A 23,005-nucleotide genomic window follows, 5' to 3' on the forward strand; every position below is an offset into this window, starting at 1 on the left:
TGGAATGAAAAAAAATAGAGATATTTATTGCCACTTGAAACTATAAACACTTCAGATGAGTCAAAGAAACTGACATTAAAATGTATTATTACTTGACTAGATTTGCCCCTTGAAGAATTCTCTGTCACACATTTCTGCAACTAATTTGTTTATAATTGAGTATAAGTGCTTTATCATTTAAAAAAATTTTATTATTGCCAGTCCTGGGGCTTGGACTCGGGGCCTGAGTACTGTCCCTGGCTCCTTTTTGCTTGAGGCTACTAACTTGAGTCACAGCGCCACTTCTGGCTTTTTCTGTATAGGTGGTGCTGAGGAATTGAACCCAGGGCTTCATGTGTGCAAAGCAAGCACTGTACCATTAGGCCATATTCCCAGCCTGCTTTATCGTTTTTTTTTTTAAAGGCCAATAAAGGGTATCTTACAATGCATTATACAATAACACATGTTACATAAAATATATGAACTGATGGATTATATTCTTTTCAGGTTTTATATTCTAGAAAAATTGTGCCCTTCCAATATTTTATACATATATATTACGTATATTATATATACACACTATATATAGCACATATGTAATATATGATATAAACATATGTATATGTATATGTATATATATCAAGGTAGTTATTACTGTTGTGTGTTGTATTTGCCAAAATGAGCCAACAGTTAAGAATGTTTCCTTCTTTATATATGTCAGATCAACTCCATTCAAAATAGAGAATTCCTCATCAACAAAACCGGCAATAAAGACATTCTGTTGAAGTACATCACTTTGGCTCTAAATTTTCTATTTTCCTAGTATATACCATTTGTTTTGAAAGACTCGCCCCTTCACCTTAATATTTAAGTCTCTCTTGTAGCCCCTAAATTATCATAAAGAGAATGCAACATCTTTTCTTTCACCCCAGCTTTTACTTTATAGACTAGAAATCAGAAAACTTTTTTGTTATTAAGTACAGTATTGGGCTTTGTTATTAAGCACAAGTCCTTCTGCAGCTAATAAACTCTGCTGCTGTAGTGCAAAAACAGCTTAGTTGCCTTTTCAATTGCAATAGTAATTGAATGACTGTGGCCACATTTGATTCACATAGTTTGCCTGTCCTGCTTTAAATGCACCAAAATGAAATCTGTTCTTGTAAAATACTTAATGAGATAAATAATTTAGGGCCGAAAACAAATTTATAAAATCTTTCAAAAGTTTTTAGCATAAACATTGTACAATGTCTGGGATTTTCTTTAAAAATATCTACATGCTGTTTTTTTCTTACCCTGAGATATTTATTAAGAAAAGGTAATCTGGAGTCTAGCACAAGAAATATCTTGTGGGTATACATTACGGAAAGGAAGTGATATTACTTCTAGCATAACAAGACCCCCAGCTCCTAGTAATAATGACGTGGGTAAGAAGCATGCCTCCAACATACTGGCTGTCAAAGGGCAATAAGCTCTCCTTGGCAATGATTGCAGCAATTGAAGGTTATATTTTCATATCTAGTATAGGGATGAAATCGTCCAATATTTTTCTTTGTAGCAAGCAATGTGTTTGAAGAGTGAGTAAATGGATTATCAGGTGAGCTTTCTACACAGGTAACTGGGTCCAAAATATGTAGAACCTACGGAAAATGAGAGGTCATGTTAGATATATGTAGTATGACACTTTCTCATTCCAATTGACATGTAATACTGTATGGGAACAATCATGTTCTTATTTTGGGGGCTCAATACCATGCTCTCCCAATTCTTCTGACTTTCCCTGTCCTCTTAACTGAGACAAAATGGAACACAACATGAAAAAAAATTTCCAATTATAACATGGCTGGCTCACAGTTCTTGTTTTTCATGTTCATATTCTCTAGTAGTTATCACATGAGGAAGATAAGTTATGTTTCAAAGGCAATGGAACTGGAAAGTATAAAAGGAATCAAGGAAAAATATTTCTTAATTGTGGCTTAGTTCAAAGGGCTGGCTGAGAGACTTCAGCCTCTGAATAAGCTATCTATCTATCTATCTATCTATCTATCTATCTATCTATCTACCTATCTATCTATCTATCTTCTATTTTATGGAACTTAGTGAAGCAAAAACGAAAGGCTTTAGTTAAATTGCTTACAAATTTTGTGGGGAAACTAAGAAAGGTTTCCAAATACTGTCATGTTATTACATTATGGGTCTTAAAAAAAAAAAATTCTTAGCATGTGATTCTCAATTTTAGCCTGAAAGTGAGAAGGATAGATTTTAGGCAGGATGTCTATACAATGTGGAAGATGGGAAAATGGACAAGCATTAAAGGAGATGGAAGAGCAGAAAGGGTAAGTTAACTTACCTCACTTATTTGAAAACTTTATTTTCCCCACCAACTTTGTAAGCAATTAACATAAACTGTTCCTCTTTGCTGTTTCTGTAACTTTGTCCTTTCGCACTTAACTAAGTTACATAAAAATAGAAAGACCTCAAATTTATATAACTTCTCAAATTGGAAGTGATCTATTTAATTTACTAACGACTACTAAATTAGAACTTTTTTTTTTTTTTTTGGCCAGTCCTGGGCCTTGGACTCAGGGCCTGAGCACTGTCCCTGGCTTCTCTTTGCTCAAGGCTAGCACTCTGCCACTTGAGCCACAGCGCCGCTTCTGGCCGTTTTCTGTATATGTGGTGCTGGGGAATCGAACCTAGGGCCTCGTGTATCCGAGGCAGGCACTCTCGCCACTAGGCTATATCCCCAGCCCCAGAACTTTTTTTTTTTTACAGCAAAATGGATATAAAAAGTGAAGCATTATCAATAGTTTATCACCTAAAAGAACAGGACCTCTTTCGAAACATTATTTTTCTCCTTAGAGTAGTAATGTTAGAAAAAAACTAAAGCTCAGAGGAAATAATTTTCTCTAAAATAATTAATAACCATGAAAATCAGGTTTAGAATCCATATTACTCAATGCTCAATGTCAAACTTTTGAATGTCATCTTTCAGTAAAGGGTGAATAAAATGCTACAGAGAATAAAAGATATTTCGTTTCAACATTTAATTGAAGAGAAAATAATTTTACCTTTTCAGCCATTTTCTCAGCTGGGGTACTGCAGAACTCAACTGGTGACGGAATCTTTTTTTGACTATTATTGCCAACATTCCCCAGAAGATGAGAATTTACTGCTTTTGCCAACTTGTGATTTGTTACTGCTAGTTCTGCTGTGCTGTGGGGTTGTGGGTTAGGGGAGTAAGTTTGCTCTCTTCCCCACTGTAAAGAGACCAAGAGTTCCTCTAAAAATCTGCAGAGAATACATGTGAACACTAAGTGTTAGTAAGAGGACAAAAACATTAAAATCCACAACTTGAACAACTTGTTTCTGAAATCATTTAATATCTTCTTCTCAGTTCAATAAACCAGGAAGTCTGGCCACAGAAATACAACTACAAAAAGCACCTGTTAATCTACTACTAGGTTGTTATCTGGGTATCAGTCTCTATTCAGTACTTCCTAAAGTTTATCTTATTTTAGTAATAACTGATTGTACCTATGGTTTTTATTTTTTGGTGAGTTATACTCACTGATATTTAAATGCTAAGCCATTGTACAATTCATGGAATTACCTTATTTGGTCATAATATATGACCTTGCAATACTTGAATTAACCCTGGTTAGTCATAATGCTTGATAATGTAGAATTAAGATTTGATATTAAACTTTAAGGATTTTTGCACCTATGGTTATAAATAAAATAGGTTTTTAGTTTTCTAATGTCTTTAGTTTTGGCATCAAAATCATGCTGGCTTCATACATTACATTAGAAATTTTATTTTCATTTCTACATTCTAGAAGTATTTGTGTAAATGTGGTTTTTAGTATCCACTAGAAAATCTGCCAAGGCCTGGAATCTCCTTCATTAAATGGTTTTAAAATATGAATTTGATTGCTTCAATAGACTGGGGCCATGTAAGTTATGTATTTTTTTGAGTAAGCTTTGGTAATTTATCTTTCCAGTTATTTGTCCCATTTGTACGGGCATAGTTATTAACATTTCCATGTTATCTATTCTATGTCTACATAATTTGTGGTATACACTTCCTTTTCATTCATGGCACTTAACATTGCCCTGTAGCTGCCTTCAAAATTTTATTATTTTGATATAATATTCCTAATTTACTCTTAGACCGTATCAATTATTCTGGTAGTAAAACAATTACATGAAAGCACAAGAGCTTTTATGGAAGACAGACTTTTTGGGGAGAAGACTGGAATATGTACTAATGAAAACCAGTTGTAACACTGTAGAAAGTTAGAGGTTAAAAAGAAATCCTCCGGGCTGGGGATATAGCCTAGTGGCAAGAGTGCCTGCCTCGGATACACGAGGCCCTAGGTTCGATTCCCCAGCACCACATATACAGAAAACGGCCAGAAGCGGCGCCGCTGTGGCTCAAGTGGCGGAGTGCTAGCCTTGAGCAAAAAGAAGCCAGGGACAGTGCTCAGGCCCTGAGTCCAAGGCCCAGGACTGGCAAAAAAAAAAAAAAAAAAAAAAAAAAAAGAAATCCTCCATAGGAAAGACAGGTACATTCTTTGGCCTTTACTAAAAAGTAGTAGAAGTATACAAAGAATTGATTTTAAGCTCAGAAATTCTTCTATTATAGATATAGATATAAATAATTCTCCCCCATATTATAAATTAAGAAGCATTCTCTTTTTTTAGGTCTCCTCTCTTTCAGACCATCTGTTTTAAAGTGCAACTCAAAGTATATGTTCAAGTTGTCAAATGTAGATAGACTAAAACACCCATCACAATAACAAAAATGGCAGGAAAAACTGGGATATTTCAGCATGTAAACAAGTGCCTTACTTCTGGGTAGCCATCATTTCCTGACGAAACTGTTCCCGTTCACTCAGGAGATCTTGTATTGCACTTTGTGCATCACGGTTCTGACGCTGTAAAACAGCTCTGGAGTTGGTTAACTCATCTGCCATTACCCTAAAAAAGATTTAAACATTAGATATAAATTTTCTGCCAATAACATAGAATATGAAAGTTAGTATAGTATACTTGGTGACTTCCACTTTCAAATTAACAAATAAGATTTAATAGTCAAATTGCTCTGCAGTTTTATATTTCATTATAAAATATTTTAAAATTTATGCATGTATTCAAAGGATTCAGCTAAAATATTTATAAGATGATAAGAAAAACATGAATCCAGTTTTTCTAAGGTGATTTCTCAATTTACTCCAATATTACTCTAGATTGATTATTTTTTTCAAAAGGAATAAGTACTTGTTTTTAAACATACAAATGTTTCTATATGAAGAAAACTTGGGGGAGGCTTCATAAGGAGAATAATAAAGGGGTGAATTTGGTCAAAGTATATTACATGAAAATATACAGAAATAGTGCCATGAGACCTCTTTTTATAATATACATTAATTTGAAAAAAAAAGATGTTCTTAACTTCCCAGCATGCTCATTCTTCTTTTATGTATTGTATTAAAAATAAACATATGATTTATTACAGAAAGGGGTTATTTAGTACAAAGTTTTGTACACTTTGCTTTCAACTTTTCAATTTATCGGAGTAAATTTTCCTTATTAGCATAAGCAGAGATACCTTATTATGTTTTAACAAAGTATCTTTGTATTTTCTACTGCTTGGGTGCACTAAATTTTATTTGGCCAGTAATCTATGGGTGGAACTGAAGGTAAAACCTTAGAACTGAAATTAAATCCCAGATGAGTTACTGACTTAAAATGTAAAGAATTTTGACATGAGATGTTTAAATGAACTAAAATATAAATAAGGTTAAGTTTAATTTTTATTATTTAGAATGTTACTATCAGTGTTGATCAGGATGTTAGGGTGCAATAATACAATAATCCGAACTTTATATGTATATTTTATATTACATATATATGTAACATATAATACACACGCACACAAACTCACATGTAACTTATCTGTTAAACTGTTAAATAAGAGTTAACTTTCATTCTAGATTAAAAAGTTTACTTCCTCCAATAGTTTACTATACTAACAGAACTAATGACACATGAAGGTCTTTAAGAGAGTAACCAAGTACTAGAAAGTGCTGTATTAATACATGAAGAAATATATTTCTTTTAATCATTTCAATTAGTGGTTCTTAAGTTAGCTTGGATGGAAATCACCAGATGATTCCATTTAAATCAGCAGTTATTAAATTAAATACATTGTGAAGTCTTTGATGCACAGATGGATAGTACCAAGAACTAGTCTCCCAATAACTTAATGCTGAAAGGTGCTTAAATAAATAATCATAATATCTAATAGTGTCCCAAAAGGTCTTATGGTTTTCACATGTTCCAGAGTAGCATTACTCAGTGTGCAATTAAATGACAGAGGGAATGGTCATATAGATAAAAGACTATGAGAACAGAGCATGAAGGATAAATAATACTGTTCTAAGGAAAAGGAATGACATTTGAGTTCTCCAGGTAGAAAGGTGAGGAAAATAATGTAATTTCACCTTTTATGGTTTTAATATTTACCAGATGTCTAAATTCAGTTTTGTTTTAGCTTTAAGCACTGTAACAGGAGCGATTTCTAGAATGAGGGAGGCTCCTTAACGCACTTCTTTAGGTAAACTGTGACAAGAGATAACAGAGGAGCGAGAGCTATGTGTTAAACAATATTTGAAATACTCTGATAGTCTGTCAGAAATTTTCACACTACAATCTACTTTTTTGTGTTATGGGTCAAAAACTAGGAAATAAAAACATTATTTTCAATAGAGAATACCTGCTTGCAAGGAATTTACTTCGCCATACGTCACACTGTATTGACATACGCTCTAACTGTTCAGAAAGTTGAGCTGTGTTTCGACCTAAGGTTTCATTTTCTAAAATAAGCTGATTCTTCTCACGAGCTAGACGTTCAAAGTGATACTGAAGATCATCACCAACAGAAGCCACCAGCAACTTTTTTAATTCACGATTAACCTAGAAACAACATAGTACAATAAGCCCAAAATAACACCACTGACTTTAATGTAACAAAATTAATGAAAGAGGGCTGGAGCTGAGTGAGCAAGTTTGAAATCTCAAGGGCCTGAGTAAAACTCCAGTACCAGAAAAATAAAAAGAAAGAAAAACTATGTTTCTGTGTAATTCATCCCTGCAAGAAAGGGTATTAAAATTTTAAGTTGAATAATATATACAAACAGTTCTTTTTATCTGTACACAATGTGGCTATAAACTGAGTGTCTGTAATGAGTACAAATCATTATGAAAATTGCCTGGTTTCAGTCAACACCTGAAGGAAAAACAGAAAAGAAAACCAATAAATTTACTAAAAGGAAGTCATAGAATGTGTTTGTGGTGTTCTCTCAACATTTATTAATTAAATCTTTTTCATGCTTAAGAAATTAAGAAAAGGAAAGAATATAGGATATGTTTAAGCACATTAAAACAAATATCCAATAGCAAGTACTGGTATATGGTATAGCTACTGAAGAATGTTATGGTTATTAATAATTGCAAAGAGTGTTGTAACACAGGAAAACAATAAATTAAAGATGTTATCAAACAAAATGAATTAAATATGAACCTTTATGTATTCCTTTCTGGTTGGTATGATTGTAGGTGGTAATATTTTCAGTGTGTTTCCTTTGAATTTTCTAAACTGTGTACAAATAAAGTATTTCACATCTCTACTTAGAAATTAAAGATCTAGGGGCTGGAAATGTGGCTGAGCAGTAGAGTGCTTGCCTTGTATACATGAAGCCCTGGGTTCAATTCCTCAGCACCATTAAAACAGAAAAAGTTGGAAGTGGCACTGTGGCTCAAGTGGTAGAGTGCTAGCTTTGAGCAAAAGAGCCAGGGACAGTCCTCAGGACCTGAGTCCAAGCTCTAGGACGGGCAAGAAAAAGAAAAAAGAGAAAGAAAATTAAAAAAGGAAGAAAGAGAAATGGAAGATCTGTTAAAAGTATTAAAACATATGAACAAGTCACTTAAAACGCTAACATTTACAAAGATTACCATCTTGCAAAAAGACATATAATCTAGTAGATAAACAAAAGAGAGATAAGGTAATCTTACTAATATGGAAGAATTAAATCTATACAACTGAACATTATAGATTTTCAATAATTGTTTTTTTGAAGTCAGGATCTCATGCTTAATAGGCATGAGCTCTATCTATGACTTGCACCACATACATAGTTGATTTTCATTTTTGTTTCTTTTTTTGCCAGTCCTGGGCCTTGAACTCAGGGCTTGAGCAATGTCCCTGGCTTCTTTTTGCTCAAAGCTAGCACTCTACCACTTGAGCCACAGTGCCACTTCTGGCTTTTTTCTATACAGGTGGTGCTGGGGAATTGAACCCAGGGCTTCATGTATACAAGGCAAGCAACTCTACCACTAGGCCATTTTTTGATGAAAATATTCTTATTCCACCATTCTCTTTATTCCAACTATCATGCATACACAAGCAAAAGTACAAGTGCTTGAAATCTATAGATCCTTACAATGACTAACTTTTCAATTTCAAAGCCTAACTTGATCAACTTTTGGTTTTGCAGTTTATAAAAGGAACCTACTGTATAGCTTAAAGGTGGTCGGTCTTGTTCAAAGTACTTCATACCTTCATCTTCAACCAGGTTTAAAACACAAGTTCCAAAAACAAACTCTATAGACAGAGCATATACAGACATAAGCTCTAAGAAACAGAAATTTAAGGGGAAGTATTTCTATAGAAATGACAATCTATGATAAATGACATTCCAATGAAGAAATGTGGATTTGTAGGCACAGATGTAAAGAGTAGTAGTACACATTAAAATTATTAAGACTTTTTCTTTTTACCTCTGTCTGTACTCGGAGCTGGTTTGAAAGTCCTTCTTTGTCCTGTAGTAACCTCCTTTCAGAGTTTCTGAGCTTTTCCAATATACTCTTTACCTCTGAGAGTTCTTTCCGAGGATCTGTAAGACCCTCTGACTGATTAATGAGTTCTCCTTTATGATATCCAAGAGATTTAACCTTTGCATTTTTGTTGGGGATATCATGAGTTATAGCAGCTTTGGGAACAAATATTCTTACAGCTTCAACTTCCACTGCTTTTTCAGTGAGAATCTTTCCTAGCTGAAGCACTCCTGGGCTCTCTGAGGGAAATGCTTTCTTCCGTGGACTCTGAAGGATTGCATGCTTTATGGATTGGGCTGCAGAGGTAACTTCGATAGATTTAGGTGGCTCTTCAGTTTCCATTCCATCTCCTGCTCCTCGGATTGGGGTTGAGGTAAGGATGACTAAAATTTAAAAGAATTATGTGTTAAGAAAAGATGAATAAAGTCTTATGGACATAAAATTTCTTTAAATGGCTTCTCTTTTGATAGAAAGTCAAATTTGGGAATATGGTTTTGACATTTATTTTTTAATATGACATAGGTCAATGATTTAGTCTTTCATTAACATTTATACCTTGATAGACAAAATAAGATAGTAACCATGCCACAGGATTGTAATAAGAAGGCTTGAATAAGGTAATTGCCTGAAACATGGTATAGCAGTTACCCATTAGTGAGAACTTTTGATGTATATTAAAAGAGGAATCATACTGTGGCCCTGGAAAAGGAATTCTCTAGCCAAATCACCATAGAAATGAAAACTTGCTTACAGCAGTGTTAGGCAAATAACTATGAAAGTTACTTGCAAGGGTTCTATAGCCAAACAAATATCTAGCAAAATAGTTTCTTGAATTCTATTTGGTAGGTTCCTACAAAAACTACAGACTAGAAAAGATCATCTCCACATATAGTCAGATGTGCTCTAGTTTCTATTAGTTTTTTTTGTAACAGTCCTGGGGCTTGAACTCAGGGCCTGGGTACTGTTCCTGAGCTTCTTTTGCCCAAGGTTGGTGCTTTACTACTTGAACCAAGCTTCACTTCCACTACCATTTGGTTCATTTACTGGAGATAAGAATCTCAAGGACTTTCCTACCTGGGCTTGCTTTGAAGCTCAATCCTCAATACTTAGCCTCCTACATAGCTACAATTAGAGGCAAGAGTCACTGGCTCCTGTCTATTATAATCATTTAAAAAATTATATCATCAAATAAAAGTTTATCTGTAATAAGCATACTTTAATGAAAGCTTACCTATATTCTCATCACTGCAAAATAATTTCTTATAACTTCAAATTTATTCAATATAAAAATATACTGTAACCATAATATATGTTGTAAGCTAAAATATATTTTTATTTTGCTTCATATTTTAATTTTATAAATATATATTCCTTCAAGTTAAAATATCATTATTTTACAATTATTTTCCTATTGTTAGTCTCTTTAGTTTTTCATTATAATAATGTTTAAGTCAACCCTTTTGTGATTAAAGATTATTCTGAACTTTGGATCATTTCTCTTAAATAAATTTGTAATCTGGTGTGGTAGTATATATTTGTTATCCCGGCACTCAAAACAAGCTGTAGCGCAAAAGAAGAATTTTCCCTTTATCATTTTAAAAATAAAGAACTGCTCTTATGGTTTTACAATTTGGTTTTTAAGTTTGTTTAATGTTATCTAATGTAAATTTTATTTAGTTAACAAGACATTCTGGCATTATAATTAATTACCTATAGATTAATATTGTTTTATAGATTAAAAACAACCATTAATTCTAGATTAATAAAAAATAATAGGTTACCAGGATTCATGCCATTTGAGCATACTTAGGTTGGCCAAATAAGCTGGTATGATAATTTGATCATAGTTAAAACTGGATTTCTAGGCAAGTACTAATATTGAGTTGAAATTTGAAGTAATGAAGATTCAAGAATAAATCTTTTTTGCTTCTTAAATTTATCAATAGAAGGTTAAAAAATGAGTATTTAACAGAAATCTCTTCCCATACAGAATTTATCTTTACAAAGAAAACTCACTGTAAAACTCAAGAGGTTCAACCAACTTCTTTCAACCCCAATTACTCTCAACTATACTTAAGTGTTCTACTTACTGAAGCAGTGCTGAATATCAAACCTACGTTGTATATCATATGACAGCTCCCTTTCAATCACAACTATGATTCTAGCTAACATGCATGGACAAGCAGACAAAAACCAGGGCTTTATATATTCTCACCAGGTACCATACCTTTCATAATTCTATTTTGCTCTGTGACACACATAGAAACCTTTATTGCATATGTACTAGGCACAATCCAGGGCACATTCATGAGTAATTACCTCAAGTGGGAAGACAAAAATCTATGGTACCAGGTCCATAACTATGAGCAAGGCCTTAGTAAAGCAAAATAGCAATCCTCGATCCTTATTCTTTTCCACTCTTTGAAGGAACCAACAAAAAACCTTTGTATTATTCATTCATCTTTACTTCCAGCTGTGATCATTTTTCAATGAATCATAGCTTATTCAAGAACTGATGAAATGTAAGGAAATAAGATCTAACATCTAGAATAGTGGGTTGGCAAACATTTTCCATAAAGGACAAATAGTCAATACTTTTGGGGACCAGAATTTAAAATTAAGCATACTATTATTGGTAAAATTCAAACATTAATAATGATTACTTAAGATTTTTGTAATGTAGACCTAACTAATGATAAAAAGAAAATTATTTTTCACTTGGGACAACATTTTATACAAATTCAATTCCTAATTCAATCATATACTGCATACTTTTCGGAACATATACATTAACTATTACATAGATTAATGATGTTACTTGGTAATTTTTAAATGAAACTAATATCTAATAAAATGTAGCTATTTTTAAATTAGAAAAACCTTACATTTTTATTAAACTAAATTGATATTAAATTAGAAAACGTTACAATGAACTTAGTAGTTCAATATTTTTTGAAGGGGTGGCCAAACAGTTTTCTTGCCATAGGTTCTGGATAGAGTTCCATAGTCAAAAAGTGTGGGCAATTCTGTATACTAAATCTCTTTGGAGCCTCTCAATAGACATGAGCATATTAAAGGCTTTGAACCACCTTTTAATCCAGATTTTCCCAAGATTTTGTTCCCAGATTTTGCTCCTAGAATCCTTTTTCATCTAATTTTTTACTATCCCTCAGAACTACTGATTATTTTATCTAATTATGAACATTTAAATATCTCAGTCCTTATTGTTTACTACTTGGTTTACATTTACTAAATTGTTTTAAATTTTCATCTTGCATCAAATTTTAATTTTCTAAGTGTGATCTGTTCAAACAGAACAGATAGCTAACCTTTCAGAAGAGCCCTAGCAGCAAACACACATCAGTCTTCATAATGAAAGAACTGCAAATATGTTTGAGAGTAAGTTCTGCCACCATACCAAACCATACTGGTGCTCTCTTGTGAGGCAGACAATTGACAATGTCAAGCATTAGGTCTGCTTTTTCTTAGGCCATGCATTACAAGTTACTTTTGTTTACCAATGATAGTTAACATTATATTACATAAAACTAGGACTAAGAGTTGGATTGTCCAGCCTACTGAATAATTCATCTCTCAGAATGCAACTTTATTTGAAAACAGGATCGTTCTAAATGTAATTAAGATAAAATCATATAAAAATATGGAGGGCCCAATATGGATCATTGTCCTTGTAAAAAGGGGAAGGCTGGGTACAGAAGCATGCAAATAAGGAAAATACCATATAACACAAAGACAGAGGTCAGGGTGTTCCATCTGTAAGAAGCACCAATGAGAGTGCCAGAAAACCATATGCTAAGAGAGGGGTTATATCTTTTCTTAAATATCTTCACAGAGAACAATGCCTTTCTGGCATTTATTTTGATGTTAGACATCTAGTCTTCAGAACTATGAGACAATGAATTTCTGTTGTTTACGCTATCCACTTGGGGTGACTGTGTTACAGTTGGTCTACCATTGGCAGTGTGCCCATCTAATTGTTGTTATAATATGAAAACTTACCTTTGGTTTCTAAACTTTTAAGAGTAGCCATTTTTGTTTCTTAGCTAATGAAACTGCACTCCAAGACGCCTCCTGAAAAACAATACCATAGAAGTACATTTAATGAATGACTGTACTTTAAAAGATATGCGTTAATTATATATAAATTGTTTCTAATTTAGTATCCACACATTTAGAAAGGCAATGTTTTTTTTTAATTTTCTATTCTCTTCTTATGTGTGGTATTGTCTTTCGAATGTCTCAAAAATTAGATTTGGTTTATTTTAAAATATCCTGCCTCACCAAGAATACTTCAGGGATTTCCTATCATTGCTATGATAAAAAGGAATTTAAAAGCATTTTTCTAAGTAGACACAACGTGTTCACTCTGTAATAATCACATAGGTGCGACAAACACATTACTCCAAGTAATCAAATTTGCACTGCCTGGAAAGGTAATTTTTAAAAAGCCATAGCTCTTAACAGTACAAAGAAAATCACAACATTGAATATAACCATAATATTGAATATACGTTTAAAGAAATATAAAAATGCAGTTTTCAGACTCCCAGGAACACGGTAAGGGAGAAGGAAGAGGACATCAATCAGTACAATATTAACATGATGGGCTGTATTACTGGCTTCATCACAAAAATAAAACGATTAGTTTGCTTATTAACAGGATTCAGTACATGCACGGTCTCCATGACTAATTTCCTTCACACCACAATTAAAGCCTCTTGCTAAGAGCAAAAAATCGGCGAAACTGCGCCTGGTGGAAGCGCTGTGGATATGGACAAGCGTGGCACAAATGTCTCCTGACAGGTGCAGGGGTAGGGGCAGAGGCAAGAGCAGGGGCAGGGGCCGGGGAGGGGAGGGGCGGGTACCGGGTGTGGAAGGCGGCAGGTGTGAGGTGACAAGCCCGTCCACCTTAGCAGTCCTGGGAACTTCTTTTCACGTCTGAAGCAGCCTCCCCGGGACAGATCACCTTTTCCTAAATACAAGGCTAATGGTCACCAAGTTCCCTTCCACACCTCGGTGTCTTCTCAACCCCATCCAGCCACAAGCTGGTTCTAGAAATTACCTCTCTGGTTCTTCTTCCTACTTCAGGAGGTCTCACCCACTCCACACGTCCTCCCGCGCTCGATACTCGTCACCGGATCAACGCCGCAGCCTGCCCTCCCATCGCCAGGCGGAACCTCACCTCCTCCACCTTCCTGGTCTCCCCGACAACTCACGGCGCTCTCACTCAACCACTTCCGGTAACTCAAAGGGTCATTTCCGGAATTCCTTTCCGAAGGAGAAAGACCAACATCCTGTGTTGCATTTAAAATCCAGTTTCCACGGAATACATGACGCATCGCCTCCGTACGTGAGCAGTGGGAACGTTGCCTATTTAAAAACAAGCAGCATTATGTGGAGCGGAAGCACATCATTCACTGGAACTTCCGGGTCACCTGTCAAGCAAACGGAAGTGGTGATGTGGAACTGAGAAGGCGGCGTCCTGTTGCCGGGAGCGATGGACTCGAGGAGCGGAACCCTCAGCCTAGAGAGAGAGGAAGGGGCGGGGCGGAGGGGCGGGGCGGGCCTTGCCCGCCTCACAGTGTCCGGCAGTGGGCGTGGCTACGTTGCTAGAGTAACCGGATGATGGTATTGGTGTCAGACTGTGGCGGTCTTACTTGCCCATTTCTTTGCGCTGAGATCCTGAAACTATGGTGAGTGCCTGGGGAGGAAGAAGCACGGTTCTGCGGTCCTGGTTACGCAGGGTCCCAAGCCTTTGGGCGGATGGGCATTGAGAGGACCCCTGTCCCTTCTACCTTCACCTCATTATCTCTCTAACCCGCTGGGTGTGCCCTCCTCCTCGCCCTCACCATAAAGACTTCGAAGACGAAATTAAAGGTGTGAGATAATCTAGCCCGATACTGTGAAGGGAGACATTATTTCGAACGAGTAGGTTTATACATTTGCGTTGTTCATTTCTTGCATTCAAACTTAGTTTGCTCCAGCGCCCTTCATGTATGTGTGTGTGTGAGAGAGAGAGAGACAGAGAGAGAGCCCAACATTGACCTACATCTTCCTAGATCTTCGTTACAGAGAGAGAGAGAGAGAGAGAGAGAGAGAGAGAGAGAGAGAGAGAGAGAGAGAGAGAGCGAGAGAGCGAGCGAGCCAGAGAGCGCAACATTGACCTAAATCTTCCTAGATCTTCGCTTTTGTTCTTGTGGGTGGTGAAGCTCTTATCCCAGCACATATTTAAGGGCCGTTTAACGAACTTGTATGTTGGCTCAGTTTATTTGTTTATTTATTTAACAAGAATACCTCTCTGAAGCTTCAGCCAACGGAAATTGAGTGAACAGGAATAGGGCTTGCAATTTGTAGTTGTAACAAGACTACAGGTGATTTTAATTAATCCACTGTTTGAGAACAGTGTGCTAGTTAACTAGCTCACTTAACCACATCTCTGAAGCAGGTAGGCTTAAAGTACTCGAAGATAACCAAATGATTGCCTTTAGTAACAGGTTTTCCACTTACCGTTGCTTGTTTTCATTTATTCTCAGTAAGCAGTCCTTTTTGTTATCTCAGCCTGTTCCTGTCCTCTAAAGACCTTAAAAAAAATCATTGTCAAGGTGATATACAGAGGAGTTACAGTTACATCTCATAGGTAGTGAGTACATTTCTTGTCAAACTTGTTACCTCCTCCCTCATTACCTCTACCCAGTCCCCAGCTCAGTTGTACAGTTACTCTACAACATATTGTATTGTAAGTATTGCTGTTACATTGGTTCACCTTTTACCCTTTGTCTCACCATTTTTTTTTTTTTTTGCCAGTCCCGGAGCTTGAACTCGGGCCTGAGAACTGTCCCTGGCTTCTATAAAGAAGCTCAAGGCCAGCACTCTACCACTTGAGCCACAGCGCCACTTCTGGCTTTTTCTGTATATCTGGTGCTGAGGAATTGAACCCAGGGCTTCACATATGGGAGGCAAGCACTCTACCACTAGGCCAGACCCTGTCTCACCACTTTGATGTTCCCCTTCCCTTCCCTAATTCAGACAAATATATATATATACATATATATGTTTATATATTACCTAGGGCACCAGAATCAAATAAAACAGGCTAAATCATAGGGAAGATAAACAGAAGAAAAAAGAAATACTTTCATGTAATACATTAAAAATAACTACAATAAACTACTTGTTTCCTTATCTTGGAGATCATTTTTACTTAGTATCATCTTACATGATCATATATACATAGCTATTGAGCTATGTGATTATTTGCTAGGACTATCCTAGACATATGCTAATTATTACCAATGAGGGAAACTCTTAAGACCTTTTCAAAACTTCACTTTACAAACCTCACACCATACCCTCCTCCACCCTCCTGGAAGAACATGATAGAATATTATACGCAATTTCTTTAGCCTTATGTCCTAGCCTGCATCATATCGATCAATATGTTTATTATTTAGTTTTTAAAATTTCTAGTTTAGAGTAAGAGGTGCTTCACTCTTGATTTCATTTGCTCTTGTCTATTATAAGACATGGCTCTGCCATTCAACTACTACACTAAACACTGACAGGAATAGTTATTTTGCTAATAGCTATTGGTTAGGTCAGCCTTGGCACTCAAATATTGAGTGAATAAAAATATCAAGTGAATAAAATACAAGAGTAGCAAATTGTGTAAGAGAGTCATCAAATACATATATATATAGAGAGGGAGAATAGAGAAGGTAATTATAAGTCAAATTTGACTAACAGAAGTGAATGTTATATCATCTTTTAAAATATTGAATAAACTTTTCCTATGGAAGGATTTTAAAGAATATCAGCCTTATTCCATAAGAATTAGTCTAAACCTTTGAAGCACAAGTGTCTCAAAGTTGTTATTAAAAATAAAAACAACTACAAAGACAATTTCATGATGAGGAAATGAAGGATAGGACTTGGGCCTGAAGTACGCTTCCAATGGTCATAGCACCAGTCCAGTATGCAAACTAAGTTATCGTGAGGACCTGAGTTCAAACCCTGGTACTGGGAATGACAGAATTTTATTCCATGAGTGTTTTCAATTTCTAAGATTATCTATAAAATTCCATTTAAAATGCTTTAAAAAATCACTTTTCTCTTTGATATATGCTTCTTTCACATATAGAATTCCTTTTGCTACCTGAACTTTTAATTTAAAAGAATTTATTTCACATTTACTGGAACTGAATCAGAAAGTGTAGTGCTTGAATTAAAGTCTGAAACTTAGAAATAAAATTTTCCTACAATAGTTTATTACTTATGTAGACCATGCTGGTTATCACTTATATCCTTTTGCAGGAGCCAGTAGTATTTGTCACATGGACTAGCAACTGGCTAATATAATGCCTTATTTTGTCACACTGAACTCTTTATTTTTTCTTTAATTTTTCTGAAATATTTGTCATTTTTCCTTTATTACTTGCCAAGTATTCATCAATTCAAAAATGTAATCAGTATTTTTATGTACTATGTATGAATGGCAGTGCACTGATTCATAAGATTGCACACAGTAGTCATGTAATGGAATTTATAGAGAAAAACATTGGAAATTCGATTTCAGGCATAAATTGTGTTACTAAAGAAAAACTGCAATAGTAAATTGTTGGACTCTCTCTCTACTTCCCCTCCACTTGGTGGGGGGAAGGGGCTTGTCAGCCCCTTCCTGGGTGGTCCTTTATCGCTCTCACGAGGGAGCAATGGCCACATGTAGCCCTCAGTAGCGTGTGGTCCCGGGGTGCCCCAAACCCGCCAAGGAAGACACGGATGCGTGGGCCCCTGGAGAAGCCTCATGGGCGTTCTGATTTATTCAAATGAAGGGGCCAAGAGATATACCCCAAAGGCAGGCACAGGAGAGGGACCCCTATTGGTCCCAAGGGCTATCCCTCAAGTGATGTCAGGGGACTTCCTTTGTGGGCGGAGACCCAGCCCCCCAAGGGTTGGGTTCTGGGGTCCCCGGCCATCAGACGTGTGCTGGACCCCAGGGGCAGGGGCTGCCTTGCTTCTCTTCTGGTTGAAGTCGGAAGGTGGGAGGGACTACCTTCGGCAGCCCCAGGGCTGGGGGAAGGGCAGAGTCTCTAAGGGAGCCCTAGTTGCCCTTCCCCCCCTTAAGGCCAAGCTAAATCCCCAACAGTAAGTTACCTGACATAGCCTGGAATGAAAGTCTCTGTGACAATATACCTTTTTTTTTTTTGGCCAGTCCTGGGCCTTGGACTCAGGGCCTGAACACTGTCCCTGGCTTCTTCTCGCTCAAGGCTAGCACTCTGCCACTTGAGCCACAGCGCCCCTTCTGGCCGTTTTCCATATATGTGGTGCTGGGGAATCGAACCCAGGGCTTCATGTGTAGGAGGCAAGCACTCTTGCCACTAGGCCATACTCCCAGCCCCACAATGTAACTTTTTAATTCCTCCTTTCATTAGTTAGGGAGAAAACAATGTATGTGAATGCGAAAGCTAACAACATGGCTTCCTGTAGTGTTCAGCAAAATGAGGAAAATGAGTAATTCAGTAATGTCTAGTTCTAGGAGCAAGTAGCTTTGGGTATGACCTGCAGTCCAAGACAGTCCTCCCCAAGGATGCAGCTTTTAAGCCAAGATCTTAATTTTAAACAGGAGTTTGCCAGGTAAAGTTCTAGAACATTCCATCCTGGGCAGAGACAACAGCTAGCTTTGAAGTGCACTGAGGACCAGGAAGGAGAAGAGGTTTGGAGAAGAGTTCTAAGAAATGGATAAGAGCTGAGAATACTGAAGGTTATAGCACTCTGGAAGGATTTTGGATTTTTTCCTAAGTATTATGGGATGATTTGTCTCATACGGTCTATGTATTACATTAATTTTCTTCTTAAAATATTTTTATTGTTATTGTAGAAGTGATGTACAGGAGCTTATGATTACATAAATCAGATAAAGGGTACATATCTTTTTTAACACCCCCTCTTGCTCTTTCCCAATTTTTCCATCTTTTCCCCACCCACAAGTTATATAGTTCATTTTGACAGTGTCTAGAGAGTACCACTGTTGCATTTGTTCACCCTTTGTCCTACCATTTTTATGACCCCACTTACCCTGCCAAAGACAGATAAACAAGACAAAAGGAAAAGAAAACAAAAACAGCAACAAAGAGAAAACAAACCCTCTTGTTTCCATGTGTTGGGGTTCATTTCAATAAATATTATTTTATATGATCATATGCACATAGCTATTGATCCCCTCCTCAGAATATCCTACTTTGATCTCACTGTGTATGGATGTCTAGAGACCTGTGTAATTTATCATGTCCCTGTGTATTTTTTTCTTTTACCATCCAGTATGCTTACTTGCTGATCGGCACATTCTAGTTATACTAAGCGAGGGAAACCATGCAGCCTGTTTCTTTGGGTCTGGCTTACTTTGTGAACCCAGATAAGCAAATCACAATAAAATATCAAACCATTGACCAGCAGCTAATCAAACAACAATGCAGAAAACAACCTATTAGGAAGACCACAGTCCTTCCCAAAACTCAAACCAAAAGAGTTTCCAAATAGGCAGAGCAAACCACAGAAATACAAGAAAAATGAAAAGTCAAGAAAGTTTAATTATCACAGAAAATAACCAGGCAATAGAGCAGACCATCAAGGACCTAGAAGACAGTTGTCAAAATGCATTAAAAACACTGCTGACAAGTATAATTAATGAAAAGATAGAAAGCCTACACAAGATAATTTGTGAATGTGGCGAGACTAACCAAACAGAAGAATTCATGGAATCAATTTTTAAAAACATTTCTTTAGATCTGCCTTTAAACTTCAGCCATAGTAGTTTGCGATCTGTCAGTTTTTTCATATCTCTCACATTTATGGTCTAAAATTTTTGAGAGGTATCTTTAAGCTCCCAATTTCTCACCTTATAATTACAGTTTTGCACTTGTCCTTTTCTGGTCTCTGTTTCCATAATGTCCTATACAAGGTGTGGCAAGTGAGCGGAGCTACATATTTAGGAAGATGAAGCATAGCGTCTACCTGCAAGTCTGGTTTTCTTTTCTTCTTTTTATTGATTTTTTTAAGATGTGATACCAAGGAATTGAACCCAGGGCCTCATACATGCTAGGCAAGCACTCTACCACTAAACCACATTCCTAGCCACATCCTGTTTTCTATAAGAATTCCCATTCAGTTATTTCCTGTTGGCACTGAGCATTTGATTAAAATATCTTACTTTAAAATATCTCTAGCATTTCCAAGGAGTCTATATTCACCTTGTCCACAGAAACACTTAAGATTTTCTGCTAGATGTGAGAAATTGTAGTTATGGTAAGATACTGCTCAATTTATGCTTATTTTCTGATACTAGACACTTTGCCTAATTAAGTTACTATTGTTATCTCTACTATCTCATCTGTGTGCTATTCCTTCTTAATATTTCTTTATTTGTTGAAGTGTTTCCATATTCATGAATAATATCTATAGGGCTTCTTGACTTATGTAAATTTAATTTTATCCTTGTTTTCTACAACTCTTATATGTACAAGTACATATATGTGTGTATATATATATGCTACATATTTATATATATATATGTATATTTAACTTGATCCTCAGTAAAAAAGTAGCATGATTACTTTGCCACTTTTTTTTTTTGGCCAGTCCTGGGGCTTGGACTCAGGGCCTGAGCACTGTCCCTGGCTTCTTTTTTTGCTCAAGGCTAGCACTCTGCCACTTGAGCCACAGCACCACTTCTGGCCATTTTCTGTATATGTGGTGCTGGGGAATTGAACCCAGGGCCTCATGTATACGAGGCAAGCGCTCTTGCCACTAGGCCATATCCCCAGCCCCTACTTTGCCACTTAAAAATTTTTTTTAAATTTAATTTATTTATTTTTTTGCCAGTCCTGGGCCTTAGATTCAGTGCCTGAGCACTGTCCCTGGCTTCTTTTTGCTCAAGGCTAGCACTCTGCCACTTTTGGCCATTTTCTATATATATGTGGTGCTGGGGAATTGATCCCAGGGCCTTCATGTATAGGAGGCAAGCACTCTTGCCACTAGGCCATATTCCCAGCCCACTTGGCCACTTTTATATATTTGAAAAAATGTAAGAATATATTACATGCTTATAATATATTTATATGCTTATAATACATTTATTTTTGAATATTGATTGTGTTATATACATTATTTACAAATTGTTTTCTCCATTTACTCTATCAGATTAGTTTTGGGAATTATATACTAGTGTCTTATTTACTGTGATGTAATCAATCCATGCTTTTTATCTTGTTACCACCATAAATGACACATTTTATGCACATCCATAATTGTGCCCATACAATAAATTATGAGGGTAATTTCCTCGTGAAAGGCCATATGCATTTTTTACGGCTCCCCCCAAAAGCTTTACTGCTAGCAGTGTGCTATGCTTCTTGTTTCTCCAAACCTCTGTACTACTATTTCTATATATTACATATGTTTAACTAATGTTTTATTTTTTCTTAATGCTGGTCCTGGGGCTTGAACTCAGGTTCTATGTACTAGTTCAAGGCTAATGCTCTACCACTTGAGCCACAACTCTACTTCTGGCTTTTTTTTTTTTTTTGGCATGTGTGGTTAATTGCAGATGTCTTACAGACTTTCTTGTCTTTCTGGCTTCAACCTGAGATTCTCAGATCTCAGCCTCCTTAGTTAGCTAGGATTATAGGTGTGAGCCACTGGCACCTGACTATATTTGATCTTTTAATAAAAATGCTACTTACTTTTTCCAGAATATCAAGAAAGATTACAGTTGTATATCCTATAAATTAACAGCTTTGTTAATACTTATCTAAAATGTTTCTCTGTAATTTTTCCACATGTCTTATAAAGTGCTAAAATTCGAAACTTACTGTCTCAATATACTAAAGAAATAAATCTAGCTTGTCTATTTTTTCACAAGTAGATTATTCGGTCCTTTATTGTTTACCTGTTTATGAAGAAGCAGCCTTTGGTAGCACTGAAGGACTGGTGCTGGAAGTCTAAAATTTCCCATCTTTACTCCAGTTCTGGCTTCAGCATTTATGAACTGTACATTTTGTAAGCTTACTTGATAGTTTCTTATCCATAAAATTGGAACAATGCTTTTCTGCTCCCATGACCTTAAGGTATCTTCATGAGTGAAAGTAACTTGCAAATTGTTGTCTTCATATTAACTGGATTGATACCTAATGAGAAGATATAAAAGTAAAAGGAGATTAAAATCTAAAAAAGTTTCATAAATGAACATTTGAGGCTAATGATATTCAATTTTGTGGCCACTGAAAAATTTGCTTTTATATAGTATATTCCTTTCCAAAAAATATCTGTTAGATTCATTTTTACTAATGGAAGTAATAACAGGCCAGAAAAAAGGACAGAGGGGAAGGAGGATGGGAGACAGCAGGATAGGACTTCAGCCACTTGTAATAACTCATATACTTTGTGGGGAAAGTAGGTGAAAATGCCTGATATATGTTTAGCAAACTTTATGTCTGAGATTTATAAATTTCTACTCCATTTAAATGGATTAGTTGGGAATGTTTACTTTTGTTGATAGTAGTCCCGAGAGATTATTATTCAATAATTTGATTGTGAAAGTACAGTGGAGAACATTTAGACCCAGGCTGTTTCTTGCTCCTTAGGTCCAGATGTGTAGCTTTGGAAAAACAGAAAATTCCTCTATCTAGTGGCAAGTACAGTTTTATCATTTATGTCAACTGTCTTGTTTGTTCAGTCACTACTTTTTACTGTATGCACCCAAATTTCTAAATGGTGCATAGTTGTATGTACCTGACGAAAGCATTGTAAAATGACAGCTTTTAAAATTAATGATAATGCCTGACATTTATATAGTATTTATATAGTCTTTCTTTGGATATAGCTTTTACATGTATAGAGAAGTTAGATCTTTGACAAATAAAAAATAAAAGCATATCTCCCAAGGAAGAGGAAGAATGCTCTAAAAATTGTAAAGAAAGGAAATTAATGTTTTACTGAAGCTCTAACTACTAGTCCTTGACACAAATCAGTATGGAGGACCATTATTGATGAAGGAATTTTACCCACTCTAGAAATACCCAGAATCCCAGAATTCTAGATCAAAACCAGTAGAATT

The 23,005-nt window shown here is 35.9% G+C and overlaps 2 protein-coding genes across 7 annotated transcripts in view; one reads left to right on the forward strand and one right to left on the reverse strand.

Moving 5' to 3' along the window:
* Positions 1-833: 833 nt before the first annotated feature.
* Positions 834-14,273, reverse strand: Blzf1 (basic leucine zipper nuclear factor 1). 4 transcript variants are annotated; one of them, XM_048358124.1, is made up of 7 exons: positions 14,115-14,273; positions 12,898-12,969; positions 8,821-9,260; positions 6,758-6,957; positions 4,831-4,959; positions 3,048-3,267; positions 834-1,616 (listed from the first exon to the last, which is right to left on the reverse strand). In XM_048358124.1, the coding sequence occupies exons 2-7, from the start codon at positions 12,926-12,928 to the stop codon at positions 1,434-1,436; spliced, it is 1,203 nt and encodes a 400-aa protein (XP_048214081.1). In that variant the 5' UTR covers positions 12,929-12,969; positions 14,115-14,273; the 3' UTR covers positions 834-1,433. The 4 variants fall into 4 exon arrangements, with proteins under 4 accessions (XP_048214081.1, XP_048214079.1, XP_048214080.1 ...); XM_048358122.1 differs by lacking the exon at positions 14,115-14,273 and adding an exon at positions 13,961-14,086; XM_048358123.1 differs by lacking the exon at positions 14,115-14,273 and adding an exon at positions 13,865-13,915.
* Positions 14,274-14,473: 200 nt separating this feature from the next.
* The window catches only part of Nme7 (NME/NM23 family member 7), a 151,340-nt gene continuing 142,808 nt past the window's right edge, over positions 14,474-23,005 (forward strand). For all 3 annotated transcript variants that reach the window (XM_048358126.1, XM_048358127.1, XM_048358129.1), the window contains exon 1: positions 14,474-14,591. In XM_048358126.1, the coding sequence (XP_048214083.1) occupies positions 14,589-14,591 (3 nt within the window). In that variant the 5' untranslated portion in view covers positions 14,474-14,588. The remainder of the gene's footprint in view (positions 14,592-23,005) is intronic.

Source organism: Perognathus longimembris, chromosome 11 (genome assembly GCF_023159225.1).
Source record: "Perognathus longimembris pacificus isolate PPM17 chromosome 11, ASM2315922v1, whole genome shotgun sequence".
In the NCBI taxonomy this organism is placed as follows: Eukaryota; Metazoa; Chordata; class Mammalia; order Rodentia; family Heteromyidae; genus Perognathus; species Perognathus longimembris.